This window comes from Electrophorus electricus, chromosome 5, assembly GCF_041902795.1.
Source record: "Electrophorus electricus isolate QZ-2024a chromosome 5, ASM4190279v1, whole genome shotgun sequence".
Classification (NCBI taxonomy): Eukaryota; Metazoa; Chordata; class Actinopteri; order Gymnotiformes; family Gymnotidae; genus Electrophorus; species Electrophorus electricus.
In genome coordinates, this window is record NC_137501.1 from 2,282,325 (window position 1) to 2,299,556 (window position 17,232).

Genomic DNA, 17,232 nt, shown 5'->3' on the forward strand with positions numbered 1-17,232 from the left:
TAACGCTCACCACTGAGCGTTCCTCAGTTGGAAATTGTTGGCCACTATAATATTCAATAAGCAGTGGACAGAAACTATATGTGAGCATGAGCGTGCTTTTAGGATAAAAACATGTCAGTCTCCTGTAGAGTGAGACTTTGAAATATGTTCACATCCCATTTCTACCCCAAGACCAAGAGCTATACAGAGAAATCTGGGTTGAATATAACCTTTACTAAACAGGGAAAAACCTTCGACTTCTGAACACACTCAATCAAAAAGGTTTCAACTGAGTTGTCAGACAGTTTGACTATGAGCTTTTAGACTTTTATTTTTCATTTCTTAACATTGTAGCAGCATCATTTGTGGTATATGTGTAAATTGTTTTAAATTAAAAATCTATTTAATGTTCCCTTATGTTTAATTGCATTGCATTGTATATATTGAAATATGTTATAGTATGTTATATGAACTAAAGTTCATGAAATACTATCTGAGCGATCCACCATCGTCCCCGTCCCGAAGAAACCTCGACCCTCCGACCTCAATGACTACCGCCCTGTTGCTCTCACATCAGTCGTGATGAAGTGCTTTGAAAAGCTAGTCAGAGACTTCATCACATCTTCACTGCCAGCCTCCATGGACCCACTGCAGTTTGCATATCGCCACAACCGCGCCACTGACGATGCAATTGCACATCTACTCCACATCACACTGACCCACCTGGACAAAGGGAGGGGAAATTACGTAAAATGCTGTTTGTCGACTACAGTTCAGCATTTAACACTATCATCCCCTCCCTACTCACTACTAAGTTGGGGGATCTAGGACTGCATACATCCCTGTGTGACTGGATCTCCAACTTCCTAACAGACAGACCACAATCAGTACGGGTGGGCAACTGTGTCTCATCCACCCTCACCCTCAGCACTGGAGCTCCTCAGGGTTGTGTCCTAAGCCCCCTGCTCTACTCACTGTACACCTACGACTGCACAGCTACTTCCAGCTCCACCATCATTGTCAAGTTTGCTGACGACACCGTTGTCATGGGCTTCATCTCGGACAACGATGAGAGGGCCTACCTGGAGGAGATTAAACACCTGGAAAACTGGTGCCAGGAAAAGAATCTCCTCCTAAAAGTCAGTAAGACAAAGGAGCTGATCGTGGATTGCAGCAAGAAGCAGGAGTGGCACTACCAACCTGTGAGGATCAGTGGAACCACGGTGGAGAGAGTAGACAGTGTCAGGTACCTTGGTGTTCACATCTCGCAGGACCTATCCTGGTCCCTCCATACCAACTCCCTGGCAAAGAAGGCTCGTCAGCGTCTTTACCACCTCAGACACCTAAGAGACTTCAGACTGCCCTCCAAGGTACTGCGGAACTTCTACACCTGCATTATCGAGAGCATCCTCATGGGGAACATCACAGTCTGGTTTGGGAATAGCACCAAGCAGGACAGACAAGCACTCCAAAGGGTAGTGCGTTCAGCAGAGCGCATCACTCACACGGAACTTCCTGACCTGCAGACCATCTACTACAAGCGGTGCCAGACCAAGGCCAGGAGGATTGTGAAGGACCCCACCCATCCCAACAATAGGCTCTTCTCTCTGTTGAAGTCAGGGAGGTGCTTTCGATCCCTGAAGACCAAGACAGAGAGACTGAAGAGGAGTTTCTTCCCACAGGCCATTCGGGCCCTGAATCAGGGAAACTGATAAACTGTGAGGACCACCACCACCACCATGTAAAATAACTGTATATATTTATAGATATTCTATTCCACCATGTAACATAAAAACTGTAAATATGTCATTTTACAAATGGATCTGTACATTCTGTACATTGTGTACATATACATACACAACCATATACATTGTACATTGTGTATATAAACATATATTGTACATACATTGTTAATATATTTTTGTATATATGTAGAATAATATATTTCTCTATGCACCCCTGTTTTCTTTTTCCTCAGTTTGGACAGAGCACTCTCAACCATTTCACTGCGAGTTATACTGTGTATGACTGTGTATGTGACAAATAAACCAAACTTGAAACTTGAAACTTGAGAGAGAGAGAGAGAGAGAGAGAGAGAGAGAGAGAGAGAGAGAGAGAGAGAGAGAGAGAGAGAGAGAGATTCAAAATTGTAGTAAAGTACACAGAGTTTCCAGAGAAATAGGACGTTTCAGAGAGATCCTTCATCAGCTGTGCAAGCAAAGTGCTTATGAATTAGTAGTAGAAGGAGCTAGTTTATATAGGAAAAGTAAATATTAAAATCATGAAGCAGTCTTGTCAAAACGTCTACTGTCCATTTGAATGAAATATATTAAATAAAATTACTTTGAGTTCATTCATTCATTCATTCATTCATTCATTCATTCATTCATTCATTTACTTAGTTATTGACGCACCCCCGTAAAGAGCAGTAACCAAGCATTTTTCGATAGCGTTAATTCATTTCTGAAATTGTTGTCGAACCGTTGGACTTTTATTTTGACAAGCATTTCATCCGGAAATAGTCATGTGCTATTTGTAGAAGGAGAAAACACGTGTGGACTGTAGTAGCTACTGATGTTAACCGATCTGGTAAACTTCTTAGCTGGTACAGTATTTAATTTCCCTGTCTTGTTCCTTCGCTTACAGACTGAAGTAATGATCAGTACACACGCTTGCATTTTTCACATTAATACGTAGCGGTTCACGTTGCGAGCCATTTGCTTAGCAAAATTATATCTTAATGTCCTTAGTCAACTGGGTTTGTCGTGATTTGGTTAAAAGAGCTAAGGTAGCTAGCTAGTTTAAGTCTAAAGAGGCAGATCAGATTTAGTAGATCAAAATTAATTCTTACAAAATTAATTCTGTTTGTTCCACGGCAGGCGGCACCTCGTATTCGTCATCATGACTGAGGACACGTTGATGATTAATATTTCGAGCCCCTTAACAAATGTCCACTCCATCTCCTCTAAGAAGGGGCGCCGTTTATCACGGCAGAAATGGACAGCGGTGAGTTCATCTTATAACCAGACTGTCAATGTGCTTCATTCTGTCAACCCTGCCCACCTCATGCGTGCATCATGCGCAGCTGGGTGGCTCCTATGTCTGTTCTTAATATTTGCAGAACAACACAAGGACTGGAAAAAGGAAAGCCTCGTCTGGTGTCCAAGCAGGTGGTTCTGCCAAGCGAAGGACGATAAGTGCCAGCAGTCGACACGTCAAACCAAACAGCGCAGAGCGTGAGAAGCGTGCAGCAGCCCCTGTGCCCAAGCTGTCGGCAAAAGCTAGAACATCTCCACAAGTGCCCGGAGAAAGTAAAGAACACGACAGAACGTTTATTAAGACATCATCTCTCTTCCGAAACAACCCTGAGATCCCCGATGTGCTCAGGTCAATAAAACATCACCAATACTCTTCACTGCAGCTCTCGGTTTTGACGCTGTTGCATTCAAACTAACCAGGTCTGGTTTTGGTTTCACCTGTAGCCCTGTGGTGACCCAGGTTACGGAGAAAGTCTTCACTGGTAACTCCTTTCAAGAACTGGAACTGCATCCTCACCTGGTAAGGCCCCTGTGCCATGCACAGTTCATCGGAGCTATCTTAGCGTCGTACTCGTGCAGCAGGAATGATTTATATGTGGTTATTTTTCTTTCAGCTTTTCCGAATGTATCTGTGAATCGAAATAAGACAGGTTGGCAGTTCTGCATCAGATGTTGTTCATGTAAACTTTCCCTGAACATGTGTTTCTCTACAGGTGGCGACACTCAGTAAGGTTTTAAATGTGACAAGTATGACAAGGTGCAGGCATGATTTTCACACCATTTAATTAGTACTGTAGCAGCAAGCCAGCTCTTACTTGCACTCTCACACTTCGGCGTGTATTTGCAGTGTGCAGAAGCAGACCATCCCAGTGCTCCTGTCGGGAAAAGATGCTGTTGTTCGATCCCAGACAGGATCAGGTAGGAAATGTTAGGAGTCTGAGAAATACCTTATACTGATGGTTCAGTATTCAGTATCTTTATACTGATGCTTTCAGCGTTCTTGGATGCAGCTCAGATTTTCGTCTTAATGCAATATACTTTAAAACTAAAGTGCTGCAGGAAGCAAATGTCTTATCGTTGGTCATTTAGGAAAAACCCTGGCTTACGGGATTCCTCTGGTCCAGTCCTTGCAAGCGATACAACCCAAAGTAAAGGCAAGTGAAACTAAGAATAAAGGGTTTGTGCTTTACTATCCAAGTACTGATATCAGCTGCTGCAGCCCTCCTGTTATGCCCGTGCTGATATCAGCTTGGCCGGAGCTCTGTGCTCTGTTCCAGCCACTCTCGCTAAACGAGAGCGCAAGCCTGCCGCCGTTCCTGGGTGAGGAGCGCCGGGCTCAGTGCGCACTGAGGTTCAGACCGCCATTCAGACGTGGATTAGACGGACAGCGCTGCCGCGTTAGATCGTCTCTCGTAGCAGTGCTCGCATGGAATGCGACATATTTTAGGTGGATTTTTCCGGGCGGTGAACCGCAGATGGCACACTGTCTTCCTTTCACGCTGCTTTACTGATGGGCCTGTTGGGTACTCGGGGGTTTTTGGCTTCTTGATGTAGCACTAATCAAATTTTATTTCTTTTACGTGCATAAATAGTGTTTTTCATTTCTATGCTATTTTAGAGATCAGATGGACCACTGGCTGTAGTGATTGTACCTACGAGAGAGGTATGCATTTAAATGACTTGCGTCCTTTGAACATATCATGCTCATCGAGTGATTTTTGTAATTACTTTAGGAAAATGATGTTTTTAACCTCTCATTCTTGTTTTTCTGTTCGTTTTTTTTCTCAGCTGGCCCAGCAAAGCTTTCAGATCTTCCAGAAACTTCTAAAGGTGAAACTTTGAATGAACTAGAGACGTAGAGGCGTTTGTTCCTTTCAGGCTCCTCTCTCTGTATCTTGGTCATGCCATCATCTCAGCGAGTTCTTCCCTGACACTTTTGCCCTTGACTTCATGGCTTCAGCCTGGTCTTGTGTAAAGCTGTTCTTGCAGAATATGTGTATTTGCAACAATAATGCAGTTCCTTGGAAATGAACAATATCTATCTTGGTTCTTTTTCCCGTGTGTCTTGGTTGCTCCTTTATCTTCAGCCCTTCACCTGGATCGTGCCTGGAGTTCTGATGGGAGGAGAAAAGAGAAAAGCAGAGAAAGCCAGGCAAGAGCTGCACCCCAAGCCAGTCTTTTTTATTTTCGGCAGAAATAATCCGGCTCTGCGATTTGGGGATGTTCAAAATAACTGACTGTGTTTATACAGGCGGAAATGTGCCACCATGTGAAAATGATCTAAACCTTAACATGGAGTTCTGCTTGTTTTCCTGGGATTCTTTCAGGCTGAGGAAAGGCATAAACATTCTGATCTCCACCCCGGGCAGGCTGGTCGACCACATCAAGAACACTCTTAGCATCGCTTTCAGTGCGGTGCGCTGGCTCGTTCTGGACGAGGCAGACAGGTGTGTGGGCGTGCGTGCGCGTGACGGGGAACGAGAGTCATTTTCTGAATTACCACATTTATTTCCATGGTTGCCGTCCCTGTAAGCGCCTGTTGTTCTGCTCTGGCAGGACTCTGGACCTGGGCTTCGAGAAGGACCTGACTGTGGTTCTGAATGCCCTGAACACAGCGGGATCCAGCAGGCAGAACGTGCTGCTCTCCGCCACACTCACCGAGGGTAGGCCAGGAAGGTTGGCGCTGAGGAAGCACCCTGCTCTCCTCACACGGCCTTTAAACCACGTCCCCTCAAAAATTTGCTGTGAATCGTCGCATCCGCCCACCCCACGAGTGGTCCCTCAGTGGTCCGTTTTGGTTTTCCTTCCCCAGGGCTGTCGCGATTAGCCAGCGTTAGCATGACAACCCCGGTGTACGTCCATGTCTCGGAGGCTGCGGGCAGCAGCGCAGAGGCGGCAGAGCACCCCCGCCAGGCCGCTCCGCCCGCTGCCCCGCAGGTGGACAGCTACGCCGTGCCCAGCAGGCTGCAGCAGCACGTGGTGGTGGTGCCCAGCAAGCTCCGGCTGGTCTGCCTTGCCGCGGTCATACTGGCCAAGTGCAAGGTAGCTTACACGGTGATCGCTCACGTCTCAATAATGCACAGTAGTATTTCTTCCTGACAGTGTTTTGAGATGTCATTTACTTCTTGCCTTGGAGCTAAATAACATGTAATTGGGCTACAGCATTTGTTAATTGGTATCACATTAACAAATAATACACTTATTTTGCGCTGACCAACCAACCACTGACACGAGTGGTCTGTGGGTGATTTTCACAGCATTAACATGTTTAGTCAAGCATAAAAAGCTTTGGTCAGTATAAATCAGGTTGAACTTTATTCGTTACCCATCTCAGAGGTTCACTGGTGTGCTTTGCAATATTACAGTATTGCAATACGTAGCTACAGTTATGGCCATTTGGTGGTGGCGTAGAAATCATGCAGTCCTGTTCTGTAGCCTTACGGAAAACATGAAGACAGAAAGAACAGCAGGTGTGACCTCGAATAGTCTGTAGAATGATGCAAGTGGCCTCCACTTTTGGAACATTAGTCTTATGTGTGAGGAATCTTCTTAGCTTGTAGTCATGTGGACGTGGAAATGTTGGATTTGATGTTCCATTTAATGTTCTTTTAAAGGAAACTGAGCGTGTAAGAGATGGTAGGTCAATTGATTGATTGGTTGATTTCCCCCACCCCCTGGCCTTGATCAGTATGAACGAGGACAGAAGCTCATCGTCTTCGTGTCCAGCTGTGAGGCGGTAGAGTTCCTGCTCACGCTCCTCTCTGCCGTTCTGTCTGACAAACCTGCCGGCTCGCGCAAGCCCCAGTTGGCCTTCGGCTTCTTCCGGCTCCACGGCAACATGCAGCAACAGGTGAGTGGCGCGGTGTCCGCCGAAGTATGTTACTGGAGCGAGATATCGGTGCAGTACCAGCACAAGCTCACCTTCGTGTTACGCACAGGTGTTACCCTCGACGCCTCCCCGTGGGTCTGCGGACCGTGCAGGCACGCGCTCTTTGCCTTAACACCCGCTTTTGGCGTTTGATCTTTAACCGGATCAGCCGAGCCTCGGAGTAAAACACCCCGGAGTTTCTCCGCAAGTGCCTTTCGTCGCCACTTGCAGGTCTCCCAGTCGTAACATCCGGCACCACTAAAACCCTTGCCAGTCAGCGGTTCTCTGGCCTGGGTCACTTGGGCGGGCACGCGCGGACCAGCTGGTGGAGTGACTGCACCGGTCGGATGCCCTGTGGCGGTGCCAAGGGACACTCGCGTGGACCACCCCTGTGTAAGCCCTACCCTGCCCGTGCTAACGGCCGTGGCCCAAGCTGCCCATATGGCCCGGGTGGGCTGGCTGGTTTGGGAGGCGTTTGGCGTGAGGCCTCTCTGCCTGTCCCTCCGAAGAAGCTAACGGGGGAGGGTGCCACGGTGTTATGGATGGGTTTGGTAATGGGACAGTACGGCCCCAGCGCTGGACGCCTCCGACGACGAGGAGAGCCGCAGGAGACGCACAGCTGTTCCAGAAAGCACAACAGATTGCACTGCAGAGAGAGAGAGAGAGAGAGAGAGACAGAGACACACACAGACAGAAGTAGTGCTGCTGTCTCCGCTGTTGCCCGGGCAATCTTCCACGGCGCTGCTTCTTTGTCTCTGCAGGAAGTTTGTGGCTGTTCTCACTACATAGATGCAGCGGGCGTCGTACCTCCCCCACTGCTGATGGCTCTGGATACATCTGCGTTTGGCATTATGATAGTGTGAAGGGAACATGTATCAGATCCTTTTCTGTATGACGTTCTGCAAATCTCTCAAACTAGAGAACATCGTGTTTAATGCATCTGCCTCAACCTTTTAACTAAATGTTAAGTCTTTTTCTTAATTGTATGAATTGGGGTTGTGTCTGTGAGTGTGTGTCTGTGAGTGTGTGTCTGTGTGTGTGTGGCTCCCAGGTCTATATTTGAGTAATATAGCTGACCTTGTGTGTTTCTGTCTGAAGGAGCGGACAGAGGTGTTTCAGGAGTTCTCCCAGAGTCAGTCCGGCGTGCTTCTTTGTACGGTGAGTGTTCACGGTGAAACGCACCGATTTGCCTACAAATAAACTGGGCCTCTTTTTGCCTGTTAGTCATCTTATATTGACTGTAGGAAGGCACCAGGAGTAACAGTCCTTGTAATGTCCCCGATTGGTTTATTTGTGAAGACTGTTCTTTACTTAGTTTCCTCAATTTTTGCTCTTGCTGTTGGTGGTGATTTGTAGCTTCTGCTACTGTAACGGCAGACAGGGCACCGAGCCAGCCATCACCGCTGGGCTCTCTCTGTGCCAAGACGTCACTAACCCATCCCCAGCTGGGATGGCGTCCTCCGCCAGCCCCGCCCACTCCGGGATCGCCTCCCCCCGCTCCAGCTGCCAGGCCTGGCGAAAGGTCCCGCGGCCGCGCATGCTAGAGCCCTCGGCGGGACTCGCTGCTGGCCCGCGACTGTTAACCTCGTTGGCCGGGCTTCTCGCGCTCCGACCAAACGTGTCTACTTCAGACGCTCAGGGAGTGTGAGGGGACAGCTGTGTTTAAACAGTTCCGATCATATCTTCCTGTTGATGGTGATGAGTTATTTAGGAAATCTTTCATCTTTAAAGGCGGGTGTCTGTCCAAGTGCTACCAAGCACAGCACTGCTTTTCTCTCTTGTGATTTTCTAATTTATTTATTCTATTTATCCTAATTTAAATTTTTTTAAAAAAAAACAATAAAATTCGCATTGAACTGTTATACCTCCAATGTAATGTTTTCTATAACAGAATTGTATCATATACTTAAATGAACTTCTGTGCATGAGAATCCGGAGTGGCGTTAGGAGTGGTGGTCTTTCCGTTGGCCCTCTCCCCGGTCACATCACTCCTGACCATTACTCCTGGAGTAAATGAGTCGTTTTAATGCCACTGACAGGCAGGTCTGGCCCTGCCCCGGCCTCCATCTGCACCGAGCTCCAGAGGAACGGCACACCCCAGGCAGCCCGGAGTCTTGCCCAGCCCTGGCTTATCCCGGCTGGGCCACGAGACCAGGGGAGGGAGGCGCAGAGGCCCGGAGCTCTGTGCCTCACCCCGCTGACTTCCAGCAGTCATTAATAAAGCTCATCTTGGCTGGGCCCCCCGAATCTGCGAAGGATAATGGGGAGAAATCAAGAGAGTAAACAGCCTTTGTTTAGAGGCCGGGGTTATTCTTCTACGCCGTCCTCTGTTCAGCGGAGGGCCGTTTGAAAGCGCCGCGGAGCAAATGCCTCACTGTGTGTGTGTGTGTGAGTGTGTGTGAGTGTGTGTGTGAGTGTGTGTGAGTGTGTGTGAGTGTGTGTGAGTGTGTGTGAGTGTGTGTGAGTGTGTGTGAGTGTGTGTGAGTGTGTGTGTGTGTGTGTGTGTGTGTGTGTGTGAGTGTGTGTGTGTGTGTGTGAGTGTGTGTGTGTGTGTGTGTGTGCTTTTTGACTCCCTCTATTTGCTTGTGTTTTCTTTCTGTGAAGGATGTAGCAGCTCGAGGGCTGGATCTTCCGCAGGTAACGTGGATAGTGCAGGTGCGTCCTCCTTCTGCCCACCTCCACCCTGTCATCCACTACGCCGTGCAGAGTTAAGAAAACACTGCTGCACCACTACCGAAATGCCGCATGTTGAGAATCGACTGAGAAGTTTCGGGAGTGGTAATTGCGGCTTTGTTGCCGTGTCGGCCCGTGCGGTTGCCGTGTCGTGTCTCACGGCTGCTGCTGTTGTTGTTGTTGCAGTATGACCCTCCCGTCTCCGCAGCGGAATACGTGCACCGCGTGGGCCGCACGGCACGCATTGGAGCTCGGGGCAGCGGCCTCCTCTTCCTTACCCCCTCCGAGACCGCCTACGTGGACGTTCTGGCCAGTCACAACATCAGGTGTGTGGACGGACAGCTAACCGCCGGAGGTGGCGCCGTCAGTCATGCGTGAGGCGGTCAGGCTCGCTCCCTCTCCGCTCTGGAGCGCACGGCATGGCGGCGATCAGCAGTGGGGCTGGGCTGATGGATCGTCCATGATATCAGTACTGGCAGGCGCGAGTGCGGCACCCGCCAGAGCCATCGCGTGCTGTCGCGCGCCCTGCGCGAGCGGAGGAACCACGCGGGCGGAGCGGATCTGTCACGCGGAGCCCCGCCGACGCGCGCGCTCCCCCTCTCGGATTCCACGTCCTAAAGCCCCCGGCACGGTGCTCGAGCTTAAATGGCCTGCTGTTCGGTGTGGCGCAGTGCGGGGGGAGAGGGGTTGGGTTTGGGTTGGATTCGACGCCCCCCGATCGCGTTCTGTTCTTGTCCTAGGCCGTCTCGACCCTGTTCTGCCGGTTCAATGCCCTCGCTCTGTGTTTCAGCCTCTGCGAGATGAAGATGGAAGACGTCTTGTCCACCCTGATGCAGGACGATCACTTCAAAGGCAGGGGCAGATGGGAGGGCAAGGTATGTCCAGCTCGCGGACCCCGTAGCGGGGCCAGGCTCGGCGTGTTTGTCTCCGGTTCCTTTCTCACTGATCTCTGAGCTCTCAAGGCCTAAGATTGCAGGTTCTCGCCTGCAGCTCTAACAGGGCACAGTTATGAAAAGGTTCCCCTTCCTCCCCCTCTCCACAATGAGGGCCTCGGCCAGCTCTCAGGCACTCTTAATCCTGATTTAATTTCCTCTTCCCTCTCTACACCAATCGGCTGCGTCTGCTAATACCCCCCTGTGGGCCCTTTTTATCTGGGAGAGGTCAGGGGTCAGAGGAGGGGGGAGCTCACAGAATACAGTATGTTTAACCAGTTTTTTTCCCTTCTCTTTTATCTGACAAGAACGTTTCATAGCTGTGCTGTTTATGCTAATGCATGACACTGGGTTAGATCGAATGTATTCTACTGGGTTCTTTATTTGTACTTTTTTTAAAATAAAAGCACAAAATTTGATTTATTATTTAAATTGAATAAATTGATGAACTAATTCAAATTGTCTGTGATGGAGGGATTTTAATCCTGAGTTTTACTTCTGACCGAGTCTGACTGAGCTCTTGGTGGTTTCTAAACAAATCTGCGAACGGCGGCTTCTCCCAGTGCGGCTTTCATTACAGCGGGTGCGTGTGCTTCGTTGCCCTCTGCTCAGAAAGCAGGTTCCCGGGAGCTAGAGATGCGCGAGAGAGCCACAGTCCTGCAGACGGACTTTGAGAACTTTGTCCACGGAAGCCCAGAATCGGTGCAGGCAGCCAAGAAAGGTAGGCCTAGCGTGTCCTCCCACGCCGGCCCGTGAACCGCGCGAGGGCTGGATGGGAGGCGGAGCCTGTGAGCTCGCCTCTCCATGGCAGGCAGAACCGGGTGTCGGGTCGTTGGGGGCTTGTTCAGGGATCAGTGAAAACGCAGGCCACTTTTACCATATATATTTCAGCATGGGGAGCATGTACCAGTACGCAGGTTCCACCCTTATTTATACAGCAAGGAAAAAAATCTGAACCTTTAACGTCCACAACAACATTGAAATATTGAATTTGTCTGGAAAGAGGCATGTAAATTGTCCATATTTTAAAAAGAAGCAAAGTCCTAAATTTGATGTACTAAAAAAAAAAAAAAAGGCCCATTAAATTCTTCACTACTTTAAATGACTTGACCAAGTTGATATCTCGCATTCCTTTGACTTGTTAGTTTGCTAGTTTAACCAACTTTGACACTTCAGTCCGTGTAACTTTCACAGATTCCTAACGCCAGCCTTTTCCCGCAGCCCTGCAGTCGTACGTGAGGGCGTACACGGCGTACCCTTCCGCGCTGAAGCACGTCTTCCACATCCGCAACCTCCACCTGGGCCATGCCGCCAAGAGCTTTGGCCTGAGGGACGCGCCCCAGGGCCTGTCCCTCGCCGCCGAGGGGACGACAAAGGGCAGCAGAAAGGACATTAAAAGGTGTGCTGTTGGGTTTTCTGCTCAGCCTGCGCGGTGGAGCGTGAAGCCGCTGTCTTGGTGGGGCGTGTATAGCAGCATTTATTGTGAGATTACATCTAGTCTTTGTAGGTTTAGTTTGAACCGTGAGATGATGCACCCCAAGTTTTTTGTTGATTTTAATATTTTGCTTGATTTTAATATTTTAAAGAAGCATGAATAATTTAGGTATTTCCATGTATTTTATTTTTTATCTCTCCTATTTTTTTTTCTACATTCTCTGATCCCATGTTTGATTTTTATGTCCCTTGTTAAATATGACTTTGACCACTTTGTTATACATTCATTACTGTAAGTGATTTGTTTTGTGCAAACATCACCACTGTGTTTTACCACTGCATGTTTCTCTTGGCTGCATGGGCTACACACACACACACACGCACACGCACACACACACACACACACACATCCTCAGAGACGGAGCTCTGCCAGTCGACAAGCAAGCTTGGCAGTTGCACGCGTTTCCACCGTCCTGGTGCAGCCGAAGGTCAGAGAGGTGTGGCAGACTCACAGACTGCACCTACCCCGCTCTCCTTCCTCCCGTCCGGCTCCTCCTCTTCCTCCTCAAGCCAGCAGGAGTGGCTATTTGGAACGGGCGCCACACACCTGGCCAGCCTGCATTCGGCAGCTAGTTCACAGGGCATGTGTGGCTATAGACGGGTGGAGAGCACCAGAGGGGTGAGGGCGTAGCGGCGGGCAGGTGGCGCGTGGAGAGTCTAACAGCAGGCGTAGCCCGATCTGTTGACTGGACATCGCTGCACGGTTGCTAGGCGAGAGGGGCGCGTGCGTCGGCCGCTGCCGGACGCCGTGGGGTCATTAGTGGTCAACCGATTGCCCTCCCACAGGACACGTAGTGCACAAGCTGCAGCCTGATTCTGGTTAGCCAGGCCATGTCCAGGCTGGTCCTGGAGAGTGTGTGTGTGAGTGTGTGTGTGTGTGAGTGTGTGTGTGTGTGAGTGTGTGTGTGTGAGTGTGTGTGTGAGTGTGTGTGTGAGTGTGTGTGTGAGTGTGTGTGTGAGTGTGTGTGTGAGTGTGTGTGTGAGTGTGTGTGTGAGTGTGTGTGAGTGTGTGTGTGAGTGTGTGTGAGTGTGTGTGAGTGTGTGTGAGTGTGTGTGAGTGTGTGTGTGAGTGTGTGAGTGTGAGTGTGTGTGTGAGTGTGTGTGTGAGTGTGTGTGTGTGTGTGTGTGTGTGTGTGGCCGGTCAGTCTTTTCAGTTGCAAGGTGAGATCTGTATTATCCTTACTATACTGCAGTATGTGAACTAAGCGTGTGTGTGTGTACGTGTGAGATGGACAGTCTGTGTGTGTCCACTTCTCTTCTCACTCTGTTGCGTGTCATACGGTTTGTAGCTGACTTGTGATTGTAGACAATTATCACCAGGAAAGTGGTGTGACTGGTGCTGTGCTCGGCTGTGTTCTCCACCTAGCAGGCTCGTCTTCCCTTTTGATGCTCTGGCCCATTTTGTCCTGGTCTCTTGTGTTTAAAATACAGGCAGCAAAGCCTTTGCGTTCAGTCTCTCTACCGGATTGTGGCACATGCTGTTTAACAGAGAGATATGACATTGTTAAACATTGCTTTATGAGTAAATGCAAGGCTTGTATACTGGGTAAATGACATTGCTCACTTTATACTATAGAATTACATTCTCCAAATATTTCTAGAACTTCATGTTTTGCTGACAACTTTTTCTTGCATTGTAAATGGCAGTCCTTTATATTGTAAAGCATAATTATACCTGTAGTATATTCAGAGATGCTGATAATACACCCTCTCTTTGTTAGCGCTTGTGTGTGTGTGTGTGTGTGTGTGTGTGTGTGTGTCTCTAAGTCTAACCACTGATAATTGGCAGGGTGACCTATAGCACGACCTGTGAAGAGAACCCATGGAGCAGGACAATAAGGGTCCCTGAGGGTCAGAACTCCAAGCACACACACACAAACACACACAGATGTATGTGTGTGTATCTATATATGCAAACATGCGCACTGATGTCCAGACGATTCTCATAAAGTATTAATTAGCTGTCATTGCAGACAGCCGATATCTCAGTTTACCAAATGCCACTGTGATGGACTTGTCTCATGTCTGCAGAATTTGATTGAGAAGTAATCAGAACTTTGACCCTGATAACAATAACCTCCTTCACTCTCGTTCGTGTGTGTGTGTATAAAGTTGTGTTGTCTTGGCTGCGACTGGCCTCCCTGTCAGTGGAGACTTCATTACAGCGGTCTGTGGCATACACTATCCATGTCCAGACAAGACTTCTCTAATGAGCTTTATCACACCACTACAAACATACACATGCAAACACCACGCGCACACACACACAGCCCATAACAACAAAGACCTCTGGAGTGCAGGTGACCATTATGATCCTCATCACTGAGAATGGACTAAAAATACCCAGCAGCCCTTCTGTGAGGTTACACATATTCCTTTGTTTTGTTTTTCTATATACAGGCAGATGTTTGTAAGTATGGTGTGCGCACACCTGTGTGAGGTTATTTATTTTAAGCAGATTTGACTGACTGCTGGGTATTCATGCAATTAGCCGGTGCTGCTCATATGTGTGTTTTTGTGGAACTTTTACTGTGGCCCAAATGTCTTTAAGCTTTGTTTCCATCTTGAATGCAACTTCTGAGATACTTGGGTTTTTGTTTTTTGAAGCTTTTTTTTTTTCTTTTCTTCTAAATGTCCCCATTGTAAATGATTTGTACCAAAAATCCTAATACCCATTAGTTTAACCAGAGATGCTGTTTAAGTTTGGGAGAAGGTTTTGGGAGGATGTTCTGGGCTCCTGGGGCCCACGGCCCCATTCCCTGCCCGTGCCACGTGTTGGACACACTGACCAGTGACGGGAGAGATTAATGGGCAGCCAAGGGTGAGCTTGTCCTGCTGTAATCTAAGAAAGACGTGCGCAGGCCAGCTATAGCGAGCCGGGTAAGGTCCCCTTTCCCTAGTAGCACTTCCCATACCGCGATAGCCTTTCTGTTTCGACATCGTAGCTACATTCCTGTCCTTTGGATGCTGTGCTGTGTGAATTGGTTGGCTGGTGATGTATACACCAGTGGAGGAATACTTTGTGATCCGCGGCAAGTTTCGAAAAGGACCAAGGAAAGGGAAGGAAGCGAAAAAGAATTGGAGCAGGAGTTAGGAGTGCTTAAGTACTTTGCCCGAGGCCAGAGGGGCCGCTTGCGCTGCTGATGAAGACGTTTTGTGTGATCTCGTGACGCGTACAGGATGTCGATCAGTCTGACTGTGCAGCTGCAGCTTCTCATGCATCGGGTCTCTGCAGAAGCCCCAAGGACCTGCTAAAGATCAATAACTGCGATTTCATTCCTCCTCCTCCGGGCCCTGAGGGGTGGGGGTTCCATCCCCAAGCTTTCCCTGAGGGGCACAACACCGCTCCAGGCTGTAGTTATTGATCAGGTAAACAGAGCCTGGTTTTACAGCAGCCCCTGTTGCTGCCAAACATCCCAGTCATCGACAGCAGTGGGAACTTCTCCCAGAATTCCCAGCTGACCGTGTCCCCATCTCCCGCTCCAGGGCCACTGGGTGAGACCAGGCGGCTGTACCCCGTCCTCCGATCACAGGCTTGGCAAGGCTCTCGTAGTGCACACCTACGGTTCTCTAGCAAATGTTTTATTTTATGGTCCATTCCTGATTGAAACTTCAACACATCTTCACAAAAATAGGCTTTCATTTATTTTTTCCTCTTTTTTTGTTCTTTGCTCATCGGTCAGGCAGTGGTATTTCCCAGCTGATTTTCAGCCGTGCTTACGCATTGAACATGTATTGCAGACCCCGCAACAAGCTCACGGCCAAAGAGCGAGTGGCCAGGCTGATCCGCTCCGAGTTCTCCAGCGGCGTAGACAGCGAGCCCAAGTCCAAAAAGAAGAGGAGGAGGAGGAAGCTCGCAGACGAGACGGACCCGGCAGACGGGTAAAAGGAGAGGAGCCGCGCCGGCTCCGCACACGATCACGCAGCCGCACTGGCTCTTCCACGGAGGGATTGCGCTCAGACAGCCAGCCGCAGTCTGGGGCTTTGGGTCACGGGCGTTGATGTCTCACACTTTCTACCTGTGCCAAGGCAAGACTGTACGGGCATGAAATCCTCCATGTGTAGATCGGGGGCCACAAAAAAAAGGCTTTGGGCTATACAAAGTGTTTTAGTGATTTAGTGATATTCCGAACTTCAATGATCTAGTGGTTTGATGTGTTGTTTTAATTCATTTTGTAGTGCTGTAAGGACGCATTTCCTAAAGATTGACACTCTGATTACATTCCAGTTAGGAAGTTCGTACTTTTAAAATGGACCGGAATGGTCCACTATCTTTCCACAGTGACGGGCGAATATGACGTGAATAGCGACCAGATAATCTCACTAATTTATTTGCTTCCTGCATTATCGGCAAGCGTTTAAGTCTTTTGTCTTATTCTTAAGAGCCATTCCGCCAGTTTTTGCTGGCTGGAGTTTCTCCGAGGTCTGGGAGAGTGGACGTGTACGCGCTTGGCACGACAGCGCGTCCTCGGCGCCGCTGACCAGCTGTCCACGCGTTTTGTCTGAGGCGCCCGGTCGCCAGCTGCTGACGCTTGGCCAAGACTTCGCAAGCAATGTGACAGAAATATTAGGTTTCACGGTCCCGTTATTAACATAAACAGTCGGCTTTCGTGCTACGCGTTAATATTTGATTGATTTGTTAGTAATGTGACGCCTACATGGCTGGTGTGTGTAGTTCGGCCGCACATACAAGTTGTGCCTTTTGTTTTTAAAGCAGTCCCCCTCCAGTTGTCATCGGGTGAAATTCCACAATTAAGTGCACGATTTTTGGAAGGTAGATAAATGTAAATCCTGGAGTACATGACGCAGGGATATGGACATTCTCCATTCTAGGCTGCGAGCAAACGAAAGCTACGCGGCTTTTATTAAAATATTTTTTCTTAAAATGTTACAAATATTGTTCCTCTAATACTAAAATCATAAATAACAACTATATTCTGTTTAGGTGCCCTGGTTAAATGAAATATTCTTCAGCACTTGTACATATGTTTTACTGAATATATGTTATATACAAGTCCAGCTAAATAACTCTTAAACGGACATAACCTACCAATTTCTGCTGTTATTTGCATTGGTGATAAAAACACGAATCCCAAGCATCATTTTCGATATAACTTTATTTACAATCTTTATTTAAAAAGTATTTTGGCGTCAACAAAATCATCAATAAACTACTCAAACACGACACAATTGTGACACACAGTTGTTGTTGTTTTTGTTTTGTTTTTTGTTTAGGTTTTTTTTTTTT

General features: G+C 48.4%; 1 protein-coding gene across 8 annotated transcripts; it reads left to right on the top strand.

The window, feature by feature from the left end:
* The first annotated feature begins 2,522 nt into the window (after positions 1-2,522).
* Positions 2,523-17,174, top strand: ddx31 (DEAD (Asp-Glu-Ala-Asp) box polypeptide 31). Of its 8 annotated transcripts, none has more exons than XM_081714954.1 (21): positions 2,523-2,584; positions 2,859-2,985; positions 3,101-3,366; positions 3,462-3,537; positions 3,731-3,774; positions 3,865-3,935; positions 4,107-4,171; positions 4,636-4,680; positions 4,806-4,847; positions 5,105-5,169; positions 5,345-5,464; positions 5,574-5,680; positions 5,830-6,071; positions 6,706-6,867; positions 7,984-8,043; positions 9,490-9,540; positions 9,745-9,884; positions 10,349-10,433; positions 11,103-11,211; positions 11,712-11,889; positions 15,726-17,174. In XM_081714954.1, exons 2-21 carry the CDS (start codon positions 2,881-2,883, stop codon positions 15,868-15,870), a joined length of 2,178 nt encoding a protein of 725 aa, XP_081571080.1. In that variant the 5' UTR covers positions 2,523-2,584; positions 2,859-2,880; the 3' UTR covers positions 15,871-17,174. The 8 variants fall into 8 exon arrangements, with proteins under 8 accessions (XP_081571080.1, XP_026858863.3, XP_081571076.1 ...); XM_027003062.3 differs by having other exon boundaries at positions 5,830-6,059; XM_081714950.1 differs by lacking the exon at positions 15,726-17,174 and having other exon boundaries at positions 11,712-12,211.
* Positions 17,175-17,232: the final 58 nt, after the last annotated feature.